Source organism: Pyrus communis, chromosome 10 (genome assembly GCF_041283825.1).
Source record: "Pyrus communis isolate YQ-2024b chromosome 10, ASM4128382v1, whole genome shotgun sequence".
Lineage (NCBI taxonomy): Eukaryota > Viridiplantae > Streptophyta > Magnoliopsida > Rosales > Rosaceae > Pyrus > Pyrus communis.
In genome coordinates, this window is record NC_142574.1 from 8,530,847 (window position 1) to 8,550,562 (window position 19,716).

General features: G+C 37.4%; 1 protein-coding gene, 1 long non-coding RNA gene and 1 pseudogene across 4 annotated transcripts; 1 reads left to right on the forward strand and 2 right to left on the reverse strand.

Annotated features, from left to right (window-relative positions):
* Window positions 1–1,240: 1,240 nt before the first annotated feature.
* LOC137729923 (uncharacterized) lies at window positions 1,241–2,853 on the forward strand. 2 transcript variants are annotated; one of them, XR_015952632.1, is made up of 4 exons: window positions 1,244–1,481; window positions 1,846–1,929; window positions 2,261–2,499; window positions 2,683–2,853. It is a non-coding gene; the product is annotated as an uncharacterized LOC137729923 (long non-coding RNA). The 2 variants fall into 2 exon arrangements; XR_015952631.1 differs by having other exon boundaries at window positions 1,241–1,481; window positions 1,846–2,499.
* A 643-nt stretch (window positions 2,854–3,496) lies between these two features.
* LOC137727334 (B3 domain-containing protein At5g18090) lies at window positions 3,497–5,970 on the reverse strand. Its single transcript, XM_068466201.2, has 4 exons — window positions 5,729–5,970; window positions 5,181–5,589; window positions 4,897–5,093; window positions 3,497–3,990 (listed from the first exon to the last, which is right to left on the reverse strand). Exons 1-4 carry the CDS (start codon window positions 5,915–5,917, stop codon window positions 3,745–3,747), a joined length of 1,041 nt encoding a protein of 346 aa, XP_068322302.2. The 5' UTR covers window positions 5,918–5,970; the 3' UTR covers window positions 3,497–3,744.
* An 8,582-nt stretch (window positions 5,971–14,552) lies between these two features.
* Window positions 14,553–19,437, reverse strand: LOC137728148 (uncharacterized; annotated as a pseudogene). Its single transcript, XR_015952436.1, has 5 exons — window positions 19,109–19,437; window positions 16,948–17,226; window positions 15,870–15,955; window positions 15,524–15,652; window positions 14,553–15,169 (listed from the first exon to the last, which is right to left on the reverse strand). The product of XR_015952436.1 is annotated as an uncharacterized LOC137728148 (transcript).
* Between the last annotated feature and the right edge of the window lie 279 nt (window positions 19,438–19,716).

Consider the following 19,716-nt stretch of genomic DNA (forward strand, 5'->3'; position numbering starts at 1 on the left):
ACATTATTTTTAGTCATTTGACATAGTCACTTTAGTTTTATATAGATGTTTATCAAACACTCAATTGCATTATTTTACAGCTTTTTATTTTTACAGCACACAACAGAAGCATTTTTTTTTCTAAGTACGACAATACCAAACTATCCGTAATTTTCACTCGTCCCGCAGAACAACCTGAGCCCATCTCGGGTGCTTGTTGAGCCATTTTTTTTTCTTCTCAAGTGTAATATGTTTTTTTGTTGCCGTATTACTCCGGGTGTCCATATTAGTCAAGGGCTTTCAATCAATGAGAATTACACTACTAGACAATGTGCTATAGGACATCGTTTTGAGGACACCCTTCTTCATCAGTAGCTTTGTAAATTGAACTGTCACCATAGTTAAAATTTAGTGTCTTAAACTTTTGTAACACCAATCATTGGTGGCTTTAACCTTTATAACACCATTCATTGGTGTCAAACCAGAAAAATTTTGACACCAGAGACTTGTTATATGTTTTTCAACCTTGGGAGCTGATTTTTTTTTAACTTCTTTTTCAGTTTTCTTCTCCTTTTTTCTGTCAAAGATATTTTTATTTTCATTTAATAATGCTATTCTAGTATTCTACATTACTGCACCCCTCGTACAAATACAAAGTTTACCCGGGGTACCATTTGGTACGTGGGACGGAACGGAACAGAGTGAGACAAGGCGTTCCATCCCATATTTGGTGCGCCTAAAACGGATGGAACGAGCTGTTCCACGGGACGAGTTTTGGGTGAATTTTCGTTCCACCTCACCCCCTTCGAACAACTCGTTCCACATCCGTGGAACACAAAATTATAACCTCTCTGTCTCCTTCTTCCTCCTTGTTTCCATCCGAGGGCATCTTTGCTCCTGCTCCGTTCCGTTCCGTCCTGTCCCGTCTCGTCTCGTCTCGTTCCGTTCCGTTCCGTCCAGTCTCTCTTAGGCCTGGTTTGGTACTGAGATGATTCTGAAAAAAGCTGGTATCAAAAAAAGCTGGGAGCTGTTTTTGTGTTTGGTAAAAATTCAGTTTCAGCTTTTTTTTAACAGTTTTGAGTGAAAAAAGCCAAAAACAAGAAGTTGCAAAACCCAGCTTTGAAAAACTGACTTTTTTCACATTTGTTTTACATAAAAGTTTACCAAACACTATAATACTGTTTTTTTTTCTTTTCAAAAGCACTTTTACAAAAAAGTTTACTAAACACTCTGCTACTTTATTTCACAGTTGCTTATTCTCACAGCAGAAACAGCTTTTTTTCAAAGCACATAAATACCAAACCAGCCATTACTCTCCCCTCCCTGCGCTGAACTCCTCGCCTTCTCCCTAGCTCCCTAACCTTTCGATTGTAAAGCTTTCTGAACCCAGAAATTAAAACCCATTTCGTTTATCTTCCTTCAATTTTTGATGCCATCCACCACTAATTCCCACTCTCTTAACATTTCAGGCTCAACAGTCCGTCTCGGAAGCCAAAGACAAGGTAGATTTCATCTCTCTTTCAGATTAAAGTTTTTTCATTTTTTCTTACACCAAAACCCCCTGCATACGAAACGTGTACCTTTTGTTTCTCTGCTGTTTTTGGGTACTCCTATTCGTTCATCTGGATGCTTAAAATGAATTTTGCTTATACCAATGGGATTCTGCAATTTGGGTACCGGTAGAGTTTTTGGAATTATGTAATTTGAATTACTTATATCTTGATTTTTATGGATGGGTTGTTACTTATAGGAGAAATCGACTCTGAATGGGTTTTTGATATATCTTCAAACAGTTTATCCAATAACTTCAGTTTTTAACCAAATATTATGCAACTGTCATTCAAATATAAATTGATTATTTGGTAGGAACCCAAATCGAAACCCAGATCTTCTTTCGGAACCCCCAGCAGAGGACACACTCTTCCTTTCATCTCTCTCTACGGCCTCTGGGTATTCTCTCAATTGATGCTATAGTATTTGTTAAAATTGTTAGATTTAGGGTTTGGATTTAAATTAATTTTAGGGATTTTGATTGTGGTTTAAGTGTTTTGGTATGTTCCCTGCACATTGCAAAATTCGGATACTATTTGGGAGTTTTGGTATTGCAAGCCCGGTGTTTGGCTTAGATGTGGTGTTTCAATCTGAATGCAGTTCTGTATTTAAAATTTCAGCTAAGGTTTCTCTGTATTCATTATATGGAGAGATTTTCTTTTAATGTATTAATTTGTACTTTCTACAAGCATGGATGAAGTCATTTGCATTTTCTTGCATGTTGGAGTAGTTTGATCGTGTATAATGATAGGCATGAGCAAGGAGCATTGTGCAACAAAGTTTGATTTCCCTACAATTTGCGAACTGTAGTCATTAATATAATATCAAGTTGTGAGAATTTTCTTAAGTTTCAGAATTTCTTTTGTATTCTTGAGGGTTGCTAATAAATGTTGAATTGCTTCTTAATTATTATTGTGTTGGCATTTAGAATAGCTTTGGACCATTTCCGCCACAAGAGGTTTCCTTGAGGTAATTTATATTTTTGGCAAATTCATATTAAATTGTTGTTGGCATCTAGAGTAGCTTCCAACCATTTCCTTTGGACTGAATAATCTATGGTGTTATAGCAGTCTTTCCCCATTTTCTAACTTTTAACTGTTTGTTGTGTCCAAGTGTCTTGTATTCTAATGATGGTTTCTATTATTTTTGCAGGATATCGCTAAATCAATGTTGAAGAATGAGATTGGGATGGGATAATTTTATTGTATATTAGAATACTTTGTATAACCACTGTGCTTCTACATTTTATATTACCATTCATTGGAAAGAGACCCCATTTTGTATCAATAATAGAGTATTATATAAAAAAATAAAAAATAAAAATATTGAGAGGTCTTAGGATTGATTCTCGTCAAAGGCGAGTTTGAACCAAATTATTGATTGCTAGTCCATTGTGATGCTTATTCCACTTCCCCATCTTTTTAGTGTAGATCATATCGTTTGTTAAAAAAAAATATTGGGTTAGCGAAGTCTTGAAAAATAGTGTTATTAAGGTCTTATGTTTCCAAAAAATAATCTTGAGTCTTTATTTTCACGCGGATACAGGAAACAAATCGACAACTTACTTGTTCTTTGTTGCTTATAATGCATGGCATACGTTGCTAATACTAAAAAGATTATCTCTAGATATCCAAATGTATGTGCATGATAATGTCGAGAGTTCCTTTGTTCTTTTAATTTTTGGTACATATAAAGTCCAAAGTCTGGAAGGAACAGAAAAGACCTACAATGGGACATTCCTGGTTCAACTCATACCGCATTCATCATCACTCATCAGTCAAAAGATTAGGAATGTTAAGTGGGAGAAGTCCCCATATATACATTGCATATCAAAACTAAGATGATTTATCGTATATATCAATCATATATACCAAATACAGATTTTTGAGAGCTTTTACTTTGCGAATATATCGGAGGATGTAAAGTTAAATTTTTAGATAAAAATTCAAGTAATCTTGTATGAGCATATAAAAGGTTGGACGATTCCTGCTATTGCTAATTGACTGAAGTGAAATATAAGCACTTCCACGTCCCTTTAGGTACCGATAACTCTTAAGATTTAAAAGTAAAAATTATGATTAGATAGTACAAAACAATTTGCACCACTATCCAACTCTTAATCCGAAATACAACTACGAGTGGCGACCGGCGAGGAGAGAAACTACAAGGCTAGCTAAAGCTCACCACTTAAATTACCCTACTATTAATATAGCTTCAAACTGATGCCTTGTGGATAATGCGAACCTTCATCTCGTTGCTGCTCAAAAGCTCAAATATGCAAGTATCGCCGATACCAATTTGGTTAGAAGATGCGAACCGAGACCACCCGGCAGAAAAGGAGTGTGATGTGTTCAAATGGACAACGTTCACAGCCCATGTTTTTTCCTCTGCATTTTTCATGAAAATCTTGAATTGTTTTTGTTTAGAAAAATGCTTCCTAGAGAAGGCCGCAGGGACGTACTGCATGATTGACATCAAACAAGACTTCAAAAGAAATTACATTTGACATGTAGAGAGAGAGAGAGAGAGAGAGAGAGAGAGAGAGAGAGAGAGAGAGAGAGAGAGAGAACAACACTAACCAACATAATTGAAGGAAATAAACATTCAAGAGATTTTTATTCTAGCTTTCTATTTGCACACATGAAACATTCAAATTGATATTTCTCAAACATACTTGTAACAAATGTATCAACTAGCATATGCAACTCCGTATGGCCGATTTAGTATTTTCCTCAAGCATAATTATTAGAAAATCTAGCTGATTTTTACTTGTATTTGCACCCCACCGTCAATTTCCCTCCTTAAATTTTATTTCGGCCTGGATCTCCATGACCTATTATGAATGGCCAATTGCCCACCCATAATCATCTTCCTCACATTTTATCAAACTTTTGTGGCAGAAAATTTGATGAAATGTTGGAAACACGACAATAAGGGGAAATTGTCTATTTATGATAGTTCAAAAGAAACATTGGCCAAGATAAGAATTCAAGAAAAAAATTAGCTCAGATGAAAAATCGATAATAATACTCTAATTTTTATGTATCTTTGACCGTTTGGATACAATGAATAAATCATGATGGTGCTTTTTTGTTATAATATTGGAATTGTGATGCTGCAGGCTTGAGCAGTAATAAATTTGGTTATATCTTCTTAACATGTTAACATATATAGTACTGGAAATGTATCTGTTGCCAAAGGCTTTGATTTTATTATTTAACCTCTTTCAAACTACACAAAAGAGAAATTTTATTTCTTGGATGCATCATGCATGTACTAAAGAGAAATCGTTAATTGTAATTGTCAACAAAACTGTGGCCTAAAACAAAACTAAATGAATGAAAACTTAATTAGTGGTTGTCTTACCACATTACTTGACGTTCTTATAACGCTTTTAAAATGAGGGAATTTTGATTTGAAAGACTCAGGCTCAGCTGCAGCTTCCATATCCTCCTCAGATGTGTCATCTTCCGAATCCTCATCAGATGTGTTGTCTTCGTCATCGTCCCAATCGTTAGATGTGCTGTCTTCGTCATCTTCTTTGGGTTCACAAAGGTTTTCACCTGTAGTTTCAAATCCAAAAAAAACAAAATATCATAGACATAAGTTTCATGGGTTCCAGTAGTTAGCAACATCTGATCTGACGATACCTGAATCATCGTTGCTGCAAGAGCTCGATGGATGAGGACGCTTAGACGAGCTCCCATCGCACTTTCTTTGTCCACCACTACCACTAGGCATTTTAGTAGTGTCAGCAAAGGTGGAATTCTGATTAGTTGATCCAATCTTGGTAGAACCGACTTCTCGCTCACACGCGTTTGTGCCATATACCCTTATGCTGAACTTCATCCTCCCATCATAGATGAATACTACAAAGTTGCCGTGACCCAAGGAATTATCCCTCAAGAACTCCTGCCAGCCATCTGTGAAACGCACAGCACCCATTGTCGTTCTACTCACTTTGACACTCCATGAACAATCCAAGGAATCGGTCAGCGTAAAAAATGCTCTCTCGGACAGGTCTTTCTGTATATGTTTCAAGAAGTCTCTGGGGATATGCTTCAAAAAATAGACACACAAAATGTATTTACAAACAAAAATTTCAGAATTGAATATGCAATTGAAACCAAGCAGTTACAGAGAAACAAGAAAAATGCGAGAAACTAAAATCCACAGCGCAGTAGTCGGAAACTATTACCAAATACTCAGTGTTGTAACCGGCAACAAGAATCCGGAAGAAGGAAGGCTTCTTCTCATCATTTGTGGATATGTTTTTCACCATTTTACCGCTTGAAAGCTGCAAAAACCTAATGGTGACATGGAGGAACTTTAACTTGGTCAAATATAGAGAAATGAACTCAGACTTGAAGAAGGTTGGTGAGTTCATTCAATATCTGCATGTGTTCATCTTCACTCACTAGTGTCCAAATAAATGGAGTCAATGGCATTGGTTTCCAAGTTTCTGTTTAAGGAAACACAATACCATTTTTACTTCGCTTTAAGATCAGTAGAATGTGGACTATTGTGGGACGGTAGGTGTGTTGTGGGGACGGATGCTTTTAAAATCTTTAAAACTATTTCTACGAATTGAATTTGTTTTGTTTTGTTTTTTTTATTTTTTATTTTTTTATTTTTGTTTTTTGTTTTTAACTCACATGGCAACAAATTAGTGTAGTTAAGATCAAACATCACTTCACTAATAGTAACAAAGTCAACCTCCGTAAGGCTTGTCGTAATTCTTTACCAAGATTCTAAATTAACAGCATTATAACTTTGAATTACAAACACAAGCATAACCCTGAGCAACATTTACTACAAGAATCTGCTGTCTAGGGTCTTAGACAAACTCAACAGTACCGATTAGGGAAAGGGATTCCGGACTACTCAACGGAATCCAACGAAGATAGGGTTCCAGACCACTCAACAGAACCGATTAGGAAAAGGGATTCTAGACCACTCCATGGAATCCAACGAAAATAGGGTTCTTGACCACTCAATGTAATCTATTACTACAATGTGTATGGTCCTCCAATGCGGAGTAACCAGATGGGACCATAAGTATCCATCTGATAGCGTGGTCCCCTAATGCGGATTAACCAAGCTAGACCACTTATGGATCTAATATGACCAAGTAGGCAATGACCCCCTGGTGTGGATTAACCAGGCAGAGTCACCCCTATAATGCGTATGGTTCCCAATGTGGATTAATCGGGCAGAACCGTAGGCATGCATCCAATAGTATGGTTCCCCAATGTGGATTAACTAGGTGAAATCACCAATGAATATAATGTGATCAAGTAGGCAAGGAACCACCCCCCCCCCCCCCGGCAATGCGGATTAACTAGGGCAGGACAATGGGCATACATATAATAGTATGGCCCCCCCAATGCAGATTAACCAGGCCAAAACATCCATGTACCACACTGCTACATGGTGCACTCACATCATCACATAACATACGTTCTACAACATACATCAGTTCACCATGAATTACAAGTGCAAGCGCGCGCACACACATACACACCCCCCTAACCAACCAATATTTAGTACCACCGACATACAAGTTCTACAGAATAACTCTAATATGGTCCCTAATTATCCCTTCATATTAGAAGTTGCACATTATCATTACTATCATCTAAAATCTCATTACATACATAGGTGTCACTTGCATGCAAACTGAGATACACCTTCCCCAGATGGTTCGTTGACCAAGATAGGCCCACTAGACTCTATCAGGTCCCTAGTAATGTTATTTGAGTATTTAAGAACAATTTAGGACATTTGATCAAAAGTTAACCCTTGGTCAACGTGCCCAACAGTAAGGTCAACAACCCTACGTAATCCAATTTTCCATGTATCAGATTTTTGATTTGTAAATTCTTAAGATCCTTAAATAATACAAATAACATGTTAAAATTTCTTCATGATCCAACAGTCGGATCTTCACCTACCACAAAGGTCTAGTGGAGGCCATTTATGAAACTAAGCTTAAATGACGAAATCACACAAAACAGATATCAAATATGGTTTCAGGGGATCAAAATTAGTTAAGGGGAACAAAGTGGGTCATCTCACTCACGCTCCTCCGCACTTGGTGGCTAGCAGCTAAAGTTGTCGGAATTCTAACCATCACAAAATCATCCCAAATTATACCAAATTGAAGTTCACAGTAAGGCTTGCACCGAGGTTTGGAAATGGCCGAAGGACCTCAATTTTTGCCGAAGACTGTCATATTCCACAAACAGCACACCTCTATAGTTGCCTGGTCGTAGCTCTGTCACCTGATCTAAGATATGGGTTTTGTAGCTGGGGTTGAAGTGAGTTGATTGGTGGTGGTAGATGGTGTTGACTGATTGGAAACAGAGAAATCACTGTCAAGAAGTTTAGGAAAAACTAGAGCTTTGCTCCACCGCACTAGGTAGCCAAATGGATTGATGATGGGGTAGAGCTGAGTTGGTTGGTGTAGTGGTGGTGACGATCGGCGTTGAAAACTTTTCTAGGGAACCGGGTATGCATAGAGAATTGAGTTGCAAAGTCGACCTGTGAGTTGGGTTGCAATTTCGCCAGGGGGGATGGGGGAGTTCCCAAATTCTTGGGCCTTCTACAAATAGAGGTCCATATAACCTTTTTGCCCTTAGCTTTTCGTGCTTATTTCTCTGTCGTTATAACTCTGATTTGCGAACGATTTTTCACCTACGCGTTCTTGGAATCAAGCTTAACACGAAAATACTAATATTGACCCTGAAAGGTCTATGGACTTTCAATAACCAATTACGAAAATTTCAACTTTGTAACGAGTTAATTAATGCTCTAAAACTAACAAAACAAAATAATTATAAAAAAATATGTAAATACAAAATCCGTAAATTTCAATAGTGAAATTCGGGAACGGGATTTCATATCTCTTCATGGCTTGAGTGAATCTCCCAAATCATGATCTAGGTGACCGCTTGAGGCCATATAAAGATTTCTGAAGTCTGCACACTTTCCCATTGAAATTTGGCACGCCATACCCCAAGCAGGAAAGCCATGTATAGATCCTCCAAATCTCAATGCAAGAAAGATTTTTTACGCATACTGACTCAGGGGCTCCTACCCATGTTTAAAGGATGTATAATGTAGAATTTATGACAAATTGTGAAGGAGTATTGATTTGAATGGGTTATGTTCTTCAATTTAAAGTATGAGCAAATTTTCGTGGCCTTAACATTGCTTCTCAGCACAATTGTTTCTTCATATAATTGAATTCGACTCTAAGCTTGATGTGGACTGATTAAACAAGAAAAAAACTTTCATCATGATCAAACTAATTGATCTGAAACACATCTATTTAGAGTACAACCAACGTCCATTCCAGCATTAAGGAAATGCGAGTACAAGCAAGTGCACTACTTAAAGCATGCTCTAGTTAAATTGCCATATTTTAATAGCTTCAAAATCTCAAATATGCAAGTATTGTCGATAATGATCTGACTAGCAGATGCAAATTCAAGCCACCCTTTCAACAAAAACTGTGATCCATTGGCAGGGTAAGCTTTAACTTTCCATTTCTTTCCCTCTACATTTTTCAGGATCACCTCAAAACTTTTCTTTTGGGGAAAGTGCTTCCTGGAGAAGGCTAGAATATAGTCTAGACAACTTCGATTTCTGGCAGATTCGAATGAAGACGATATTTCGATCTCACAAACTCTGGGATATAGTCAAGAGGGGCTTTGCTACTTTGGCAAAGAAGAAGGAAGAACTCACCGAAACAGAGAGCAAGTTGCTAAAGAAGAACATCGTCAAAGAAGCAAAGGCACTTGGAATCATGCAAGGGGCGGTTTCCGATCAAATCTTTTCGAGAATCACCATCCAAGAGACTGCAAACTCTGCTTGGAATGTTCTGAAGCAAGAATTTGTGGGAGATAAACAAGTGAGAGCCGTGAAACTTTAAGGCTTACACCGAGATTTTGAGTATACTAGAATGGGTGAAAATGAAGCTTTGTTTGCATATCTAGTTAGACTGTTTGATTTAATTAGTCAACTGAAGAGTTATGGTAAGATACTAGTAATCGAAGAATTGTTCAAAAGTTGCTGATAAGTCTACCTAGATCTTATGATAGTATTGCCTCTATGATTGAAAACACTAAGGAGCTAGAGATTGTTGATGCTCAAGATGTTGTTGCTATCCTAAGGGGGCATGAACAAAGGATTTATATGCATGCTGAAACTTAAACTAAGAAGGCATTTGCTAGTCTTAGTGTTGCTCCAAAACAAAATAAGTATAATGGGAATCAAGGGTTCAAGCCACAAAAAAATTGGAAGTCAAAAGGAAAGAAGAGGGATAATAGGTTTGCAAATCAAGCTAGAAAAGCTACAGGTACCACTGAGGGAGCTAAGAATCTGTGTATACACTATGATAAGTTGCATTTTGGTGAGTGTTGGTTCAAGGATAAGCCTAGATGTCTGTTGACTCTAAAAATTACAAAACCTACGTGGCGCGCAGGCCGAGTAACTAGTAAGCTAACTACGTCCTTCGGTCGAATGCGGGGCGTGCCAACTCATCGGCCGAGCTTGGCCGAGGAGTAAAATTTGTTGATGTCGCGTTGAGCGCGTGGTTAACTTCTCTATCTTGCGATTGCGACCGAGGAAGGAACCCTCTCGGTCTCTGGGTTCTACAGCCTGAAGACAAGGCTACTAATTCTGCGAAGTTCACAAATCGTCGGAGCCCGATTCGGTCACGGTGATTATATTCGTACAAGTATAAGCACATCGAATCGAGACCAAACTATATGGGCACAGGTACTCAAATGTGATGTATGTCTTGATGGTAAACGTAGTTCGGCCGTCGGAATGCCGAACCCTGAAACTTACTTGCGAGTATCCAATCATAACACCACTCGGCATCCAGTACGCCGAGTAATGCAATTCGTAACACCCAACTATGCCGAGAAGGCTAGTAAGGTGACCTCTGCCAACAAAGGTTCGAAAACCCTTCTCGGCCAAGACTTAGATAGATAACCGGTCGACCTCGACGCAGTGCTGTTTATCCAAACTGAAGGTGCTTCTCGGTAGGCTGATTCTACGGCAACAGTGCTGTTTATCCAAACTGAAGATGATCGCCGGGTGCTTCCACAGTGCTGTTTATCCAAACTGAAGATGTGTCGGCAGGAAAAGAAAGGGAAAAATCTCAAGGCGTTTGAGAGGTTTTGCGCAGGGCAATTGTATACTGATTTGAAGGGGTTTTTCTATTGCATGATTTCTTGTATTTATAGCACCCCATTCCTTGAGACCAACTCTGATTTGGATTGGGAGTCCTTGTCCCATTTCGACTCTAACTCAATCAAACCTGTTCCCACTGGGATTCTGAATTTCCTCCTTTTCGAGGCTTTATCCCTTGCCGGTCGAGAATCATGGTCACACCAGGACTTCCTCGACCTTTTCTATTTATCCGGACTACTTAGGATAGTATTTGGCCGACCCTGCCAACTGGCCCAGGATTTATTATTCGACCCATAATTTGTTATCACCTTGGGCCGAGCACATCCTGCTGCTCGGCCCAACAATAATATTTTGGGCCCAAACAATGTCATAACTGCAATAAGTTGGGCATATTGCAAAAGATTGATGTGTCAAGAAGGAGAAGGCTAATTAGCATGTAAACTTTATCAACCAAGTCAATGACACTCCTACAATGTTTTATGCCTACAACAATGCCATTGTGAGGAAATGTGAAGAGATATGGTTTGTAGACAGTGGATGTAGCAATCATATGACTGGAAGGGAGGATTTGTTGGTTGACATTGATAGAACAATGACTGCTAAAGTTGAAATGGGCATTGGTCAACTTATTGATGTCACAGGCAAGGAAACTTGGTAATTGAAACCAAGATGGGGAGGAGATATATCAAGAAGGTAATGTTGGTTCCAGGATTGAAAGAAAATTTACTCAGTGTAGGGCAAATGATCGAACATGACTATTTTATGGTGTTTGGTGGTACAAATGCTGAGTTATATGATGATTGCTCTCTGTCAAACTTAGTAGCCAAGATACCAATGAAAGGAAATAGAAGTTTTCCCTTGAAACTCTAACCTTAGATGCAAATCACTCTAAAAGATGGTGTGTGTCAATCATCCATGATTTGGCACAGAAGACTAGGACACTTGAATATGGGCAGTCTGAGGCAACTCAAAGAACATGATATGGTGCTGGGATTGCCTGAACTCAAAGTGACAGATGAGATATGTGAAGGATGTGCTTTTAGGAAGCATTACAGAGATGCATTTCCAAAGGAACATCATGGAGGGCATCTCTTCCTTTAGAACTTGTTCATTCTGACATCTGTGGACCTATGCAAACTCCTACAAAGGCTGGGAATAGGTATTTTCTTACCTTTATAGATGATTGCACAAGAATGTGTTGGGTCTATTTCTTGAGATATAAGTCAGAAGTGTTTGGTGTATTCAAAAAATTTAAAGGCAATGTTGAATTACAAAGTGGATATTAGTTGAAGAAGTTAAGGAGTGATAGAGGAGAAGAGTATACATATGTTGAATTTAGTGAGTTCTGTGAAGAAATTGGCATGTAAAGACAGCTCACAGTTACTTATACACCACAACAAAATGGTGTAGTTGAAAGGAAGAACAAAACAATAGTAGAAATGGTAAAATGCATGATGATTGCAAAAAAAGGTTCCATTTGAATTTTGGACTGAAGCTATCAACACAGCAATGTACATCTTGAATAGGTGTCCCACTAAGTCTCTTGACAAAAAAAAAACTCCTTTTGAGGCTTATAGTGGAAGGAAGCTTGGAATCGAGCACTTAAAAGTCTTTGGTTCTATATGTTATGCCATCTGAGAAACAAGTTGGATGAAACCAGTGTTAAATGCATTTTCTTGGGGTATGGTACATGTGAGAAAGGTTATAGACTTTATGACCTCGACTCAAAGAAGATGATTGTATCAATGGATGTTATATTTGATGAAAATGCTTTCTGGGATCGAAAATGTCAATCTGAGAAGAGTATCAATGTACCAATAACTAATGTAGATCTTTGTGAACAAAGGGAAAAAGGGAGTTCAAGTGACAGATGTGATGTAAGTGATGAGTCTCTGATACCAGCATCTGAAAGTTGTGAATCAATTGAAAATGGTTTAAGATTGGTCCCAATGAAGAATAGCACGGATCCCCAAGAGTATGATCACACCCCACTGAAATTCAAGAGTTTGAAATAAGTGTATGCAAAGTGTAATATGTGTATAGTTGAGCCTGAGAGTTTTGACAAGGCAGCCAAAGATGAGTCATGGCAAAAGGCAATGGAGGCAGAAATTGCTATGATAGAGAAGAACTACACTTAGGAACTTGTTGACAGACCATTTGATAAACCAGTAGTTGGTGTCAAGTGGATTTACAAGACAAAATTGAACCTAGATGGATCTATACAGAAGAATAAGGCAAGATTGGTTGCAAAGGGGTACTCTCAAAAGCCTGGGGTTGATTTCAATGAGACATTTGCCCCCAAGGATTGATACCATTAGAACTCTAATTGGCTTAGTTACATAGAAAAGGTGGAAGTTGTTCCAACGTGATGTGAAATTTGCATTTTTGAATGGGGTTCTAAATGAAGAGGTGTATATGGATTAGCCACTTGGATTTGTGATTGCAATTAAGGAAGACAAGGTTTACAAGCTCAAGAAGGCCTTAAATGGTTTGAAACAGGCACCAAGGACTTGGTATAAAGAGATTGACTCTTATTTTTGTAATGTTGGCTTTCATATAAGTCCAAGTGAGGCAACTATTTACATCAAGGCAACAGAGGCAGGAATTCTCATTGTTTCCTTGCATGTGGATGTTCCCATTGGAGCCTCCACTTGCCAAATTAAATATGTAAAAAATAATAATAAATAAAATTTCCTCTTCTTATATGGATTTTTTTATTGACATTCTACAAAAAGTTGAACGCACACTCGACATTAAAATTTAATATTAAATGACTTATGTACCATATTATGAGTTGCATCACTTCTTGGGGCTTGGAGTAATTCAAACAGAAGACTGTATCTTTCTGCATCAAAATAAATATGCAAGGACCTTGCTAGAGAAGTTTGGATTGAAGGATTGCAAACATGTTGCAACTACACTTGCAGCAAATGAAAAAATTAAGCAAAGTTGATGGAATTGAGATGGTAGTCTTTATAGAAAGATTGTTGGTAGTCTGTTAATTTAACAGCTAAAAGACCTGTTATTATGTTGGTTGCAAGTTTGCTAGCAAGACATACATAATCTAACCAGAAAGCACATGGGAACTGCAAAGAGGGTGCTGAGGTATATCCAAGGAACACTGGACTATGGAATTGCATATGAGAAAGGCAAAGATGTTGTGCTTATTGGCTATTGCGACAGTGACTGGGCAGGGAGTGAAGATGACATGAAGAGTACTTCGGGTTATGCTTCAATTTTGGTTCTGGAGCATTTCTTGGGCCTCAATCAAGCAAAGTAGTGTAGCATTGTCCACTGCAGAGGCTAAGTATGTAAGTTCTGCAGAAGCAACTGCACAAGCCATCTGGTTAAGGTTTGTTCTCTCATACTTTGGTGAGGAACAGATGGAGCCAACTCAAATTTTATGTGATAACACCTCTGCCATAGAAATTTAGAAGAATCCAGTGGCACATCACAAGACAAAGCATATCAACAGAAGGTTTCATTTTATCAGAGATGCATTGCAGAAAGGTGAGATTTATGCACATATATTTACAAAGGCCTTGGCAAGGGATTGATTGAGTACTTGAGGAAAGCTTTGAGGGTGACTTATGCCAAACACTTAGAAGGGAGTGTTAGTGTGTAAGTGTATTAGCAGAAATAGGTTTAGTCATTTTGCTCGTTTTAATCAGAGCCCTTGGATCATATTCCAAATGGATATTCTAGATTAAGTTAGAGTAAGTAATGTTATGTGACACATGTTACTATCTCATAGGATAGATGACATGGAAGGCTGAGATCATTTCTTTCTATTAGAGGAGAGAGAGTGGCTTCATTCCTTTCAGTTGCAAAGGTAATACTCCGATTGCTTTGTGTAGAGAGTGAGAATGAATAAACTCAGTGAAGCTCTCATCAGTGTTTTTCTCTCTTAGACATTCATCTTCTTTTCTCCTAGAAATTTATACAAACTCCATTAAATCACAGCACAAAACCTATATTCTAACAAACTTTTCCACTGCAGGATCAGTAACTGCACAAAACGGCTATAGCTGCACTAGATTGGTCGCCACCAAAGAGGAATTTATTTGAGCAAAAGGCGTTTGGTATCTCCCAACCTTCATGAATTGATCGGAGACTAGTCTGTATTATGAGCAGGCTATAATCCACTAAAGTTTTAATTCCTGCTCAGCCTTGTACTCCTCAGCTTTTTATTTGCCTCACCATCAACAGCAACACCCTCAGCAACACCATCCGTGTTACCCACATCATTGTCACCAACATGCTCGCTAGCATCAAGGCTACAGCCTGTCCCTGAAGATTCATCATGTGAAAAGGGCTCCAATGAAGGTGTTGATCCCTCTGAAACAACCTCTTCACCTGCGGTTTCTGAGTTTGTTGGGGCATGGAGGGTTTGAATAAGATAGTGTGCCACGGACTTGTATCCCAGTTTTACAACCTGATAAGATAACAAAATTTAGCCATGGGTTCATTTAATTAGTTGCATTGGTCTTTCGTTTCCATTATGTACCAAAACCCTGGTTCCCAAACTATGTACTGAACAAATATATGTAGATATGCACTCAAGTGTATGTGTGCGTGTGATTTTGTATGTTTGTGCTTGTGTTCTATAGTAATATATGTAGATACATACATACATATATACATATATACATACATATATACATATATATATATATATATATGCACTTAAGTGTATGTGCGTGTGATTTTGTATGTTTGTGCCTGTGTTCTATAGTAATGCATGCTTTTCTCTTCATGAGAGTAGCTCAGTAAGGATGGGAGGGTTCACCTTTCTATACACATCACCAGTTGGTTCCCACCCCTTTGCTTGACGGCAGAGACGGCAGTTGCAGGATGCCCCGACAAACAGGACATGTCCAATCAGGATTTTCGCTGGCTTCAATCAGTCTCTCCATATCTATGGAACACGGCAAAATTCAATGCATAAGACCACAACATTGATTAAAAAACAAATAAAATTTGCTTCTGGCAACATCAAAATTATTGAGAAGTGTAATGTTGTCTTGTTGTCAGTTGTCTTCAAGGTACATGTACAATCTTTTCATTCATTACACGTTTTCGGTAAGAACTGGAACATAAAAAATAAAAAAAAATCAACTTTTATGAAAAAATTTACCTCATGTATAAGCAATATCCACAGAACCGCCCTTGTACCAAGTCACATTTCCAGCACTGTGTATGATGCCCGAGAGTTTTCTGCCTGCAAGGAAGTATGTTATCTCCAAACATAGTTACCAAGTGAAAGGACACATTTAAGTAACATGAAATTAGGCTCAAATAAAACACGATGAATGTATTGTACGGGTACATAATGAACCCAGTACAGCAGTTAATTTAAGAACTTCTGCTCTACACTTGAGAAGGTAACTGCTTCCCTTGGGTTATTAATCATATGCATAACTTTCTCCCTTAAACAAAAGAGACTACTTACAAGTATAAAAGAATAGTCCATGCATGCATAAAAATTGTGTGAGAACCAGCCAATGTATGTTAAAACTCAGAGAAGAATACAAGAACAAATCCACTAGAAGAGCATTTGACTGAAATTTTCAATTGGAAGCATAATTTGCGCGGCGATGAGTCGATGACAAAACTTTATTAAGTGCTACATTTTCAACTATCCGTATAAGCAATCTGTTGAAATGAAAGCCTAAAGCCGAAACAGACAACATAGTTGAAATGGTTCTAACTTCTAAAGTGGTTGTGGAGTAAAAGGACAGAAAAATGGAAAACGTTAAGATAAATGTAAAGCTTGACATATTCACAAATAAAAAAAACAAGAAAACCGCTAAGACGGTGATATACATGGGTTTGAGATTCTCATTAGAACCAGAATGAAATCTACTGGCGCTCAGGCAATCCTTTAACGACAATGACTCAAAATGTCAAACAGGCCGCCAATTGACAGAACGTCGTTGGTCTATGGAACATGACTTGACTAAAATTGTGACATGTTCAAATTCTACTCCTCGTTAAAAAACATTATTACCAGCTGGTCAACAAAGTTAGCTCAACTAATTTGTATAAACTATCAAGTAAGAAACCTTATCAGGGCTTCGAAGAAATTTGCAACGATCATTATTATGCCTATACTAAAATAAACATAACACGTTCTATCAGACAACAAAAATAAACATCAGAAATCGTATATTTCGATTAATTTAGAAACCCATCAAATGCACGATGACCTACCTGCATTGGTGGCAAAATTCTCCCTCAACCAGATCGTAAATGCGGCTCCCATCTTCGCCATAGTCATCAACACCCAGCTCCCAGTTTTCGACACAATCCCCCAACAGATTTTCATGCTCCTCTGGACAAATATCTGGCTTTGACCCTTCCTTTATAAAAATTTCAACACTCGTCTTTGTTTTTGTACTACCAACACGCCTCTTTGGGCTCTTTGGATTCTCGTCTTTCTTCACAGGCCTCTTCTTTTGCACATAATCTACTGGAGCCACAGTCTTCAACCTAACAAAAACCCGAAAACCAGAAACCCCTTATTTTTAAAAAATAAAAATCCTTCAAAGATGCAAACTTTGCCACATTTTCTTTTCCATTTTCTCGGCATCCAAACAAGAGAGAAAGTGGATTACCTGGACTAGCGCCTGGGGCACCCAGAAACGAGAAGTGGGTTGTGGGTTTTGGGTCGCTAGGGACGTTTTGGGGCTGCAGCTTCGGTCTTAAGCTAGCCGGCTAGCAACTTTCTTTCTTGGATACCAGAAAATTGAGGTAGATCTACCACTTTACCTCCATTTATGTATATACTTATACTCTCTTTTTATTCTTTTTGTTTTTAATTCTTTTTTCTTACATAGTTTTATTCCAAAGATCCTCCTACATTTTGTTTGTACGTTTAATACTTAATACATAAAATGATATAAGCTATATATTATAAAAAAGGCTCACTCTTATTAATTTTTTAAAAAAAATTTAATACCTCATATATATTTTTTCCTAACTTAAACCTGTTTATTGGGTTTTAGCAAAAAAAAAAAAATCATTAAACTTGCTTTATGACTCAGATTACAAATTTTATAGTCCTAAAATGCCCTTATTATGTGATTGAAAATTTGATTGTGTTTGATTGTAAGTTATTGCAATTTAGCTAATTAATGATTGTTTTAAATTCCATAAAAATTAAAATTTCAAAATGATTTAACGTTCATGGGTATTGGTGGGTGGAATTTTTAAATAATTTTTTTCAATATTGTATGATACTAATTTACCAATTGGTGCTAGGTAAATTGTTGTGTTGTACTTCAAAATCAAATTATTTCAAAGGGCGAAGTGGGAGTTTGTATCATTCAACGGATGAAATTAAGATAAAAGAACTTAGCTAATCCAACAAACGGTTTATAACTGATAAAATCTAATTTTATTAGAATTTGAACTTTTTTAGGTTGAAAGGTTCATAAAAAAAAAAATTAAGATAACATGTCCAAAAATCAATTTAAGAAAACTTAACACAAAAAAAAAAACAAATTATCGCATAATCAAATTATTACATAAATAAATATATGCAGCCTCATATACACGCAACAAGAAATAGCCCCTCATTGGTAGAGGTTGAAGGGTTCATAAAAAAAATTAAGATAACACATTCAAAAATCAATTTAAGAAAACTTAACACACAAAAAAAAATAATAATAATAATAAATAAAAATATTGCATAATCAAATTATTACATAAATAAATATATACTGCCTCATATACACCCAACAAAAAATAGCCCTTCATTGGAGAGAGATTCTTTTATAAAACTCCAAAGATTTCTCGGAGCTCTAAAATGGGCTATATCCACCGCTTTTACAGCCCCATATACAACCCATTCACTTTAGTGTAGATAATATTATTTGTTAAAATAAAATTCAATTTTGTCCCTATGAGAATTTTTTGCTAATTTTAGTCCCAAGGTTTTTATTTTTTATTTTTTTATACAAAGAAAATCATTAAAGTACAACCTCTAATACAACCGTTTCCAATTCAATCAAAATTAAAGGCAGGATGAGCAACATCAGGTAAACAGAAATCACAATAATGAGGATTCGAGAGGGAGAGACCAAGGTGAGATAAAGTATCCGCAACAAAATTTGCCTCCCTAAAAATGTGCTTCCAGTCAACATGACTAAAAGACTGAGCCAGCATACAAATATCATTGATTATAGGGCTGACTCTCCAAGGAATCCCCCAATGACCCTGCACAACTTCAATGATGAGTTTAGAGTCCCCCTCCACCATCACTTTGGTGAAACCCTTCCGCCTAGCACACTGGAGTCCTTCTCACAAACCCATTGCTTTTGCTACCGAAATAGTAGCACCATCAAGGTTAAAAGCCCCCCGCCCCAATCACCTGAGAATTACTTTACAGAGCACAAAGGCAGCAGCCACACGGTTGTTCAAAATTGAACCATCAAAATTGAGTTTAATCACATCATGCCGATCAGGAGGATGCCATTTATTAAAGGAATAGATAGGTAAAGCCTCCTTGGGGTCATATTTCCCATTAGCCTTGAGAAAAGCCGAACCAACACTACCGGCGATAGAAACACAACGCGCCAAGACCAGGGGCACACTTCTGAACACCAAGTTATTTCTTTCCATCCAGATTTTCCAACAGTTCAGAATTACTTTACTAAGATCAGAAATGCCATCTTTGTCATTAGAACTTAAGGATTCCATACAATCAAAAAAATTATCATTAGTACTTATGTTACCATTATTAAAACTACCAAAAGTTGAGCTCCAAACTTTAGTAGCAAAAACACAATTACAAAAGAGATGACATTGATCTTCTTCAGCTGTATTACATAACGGACATAACTTATCAATTTTTTTAACAAAACGACTTAAGCGTTTTCTAGTTTGCAATCTTTCCTGAATCATAAGCCAAGCAAACATTTTAACCTTAGGAGGAATAGTTAGCTTCCACATTTTCTTTAACAATGTAAGGCGATTACT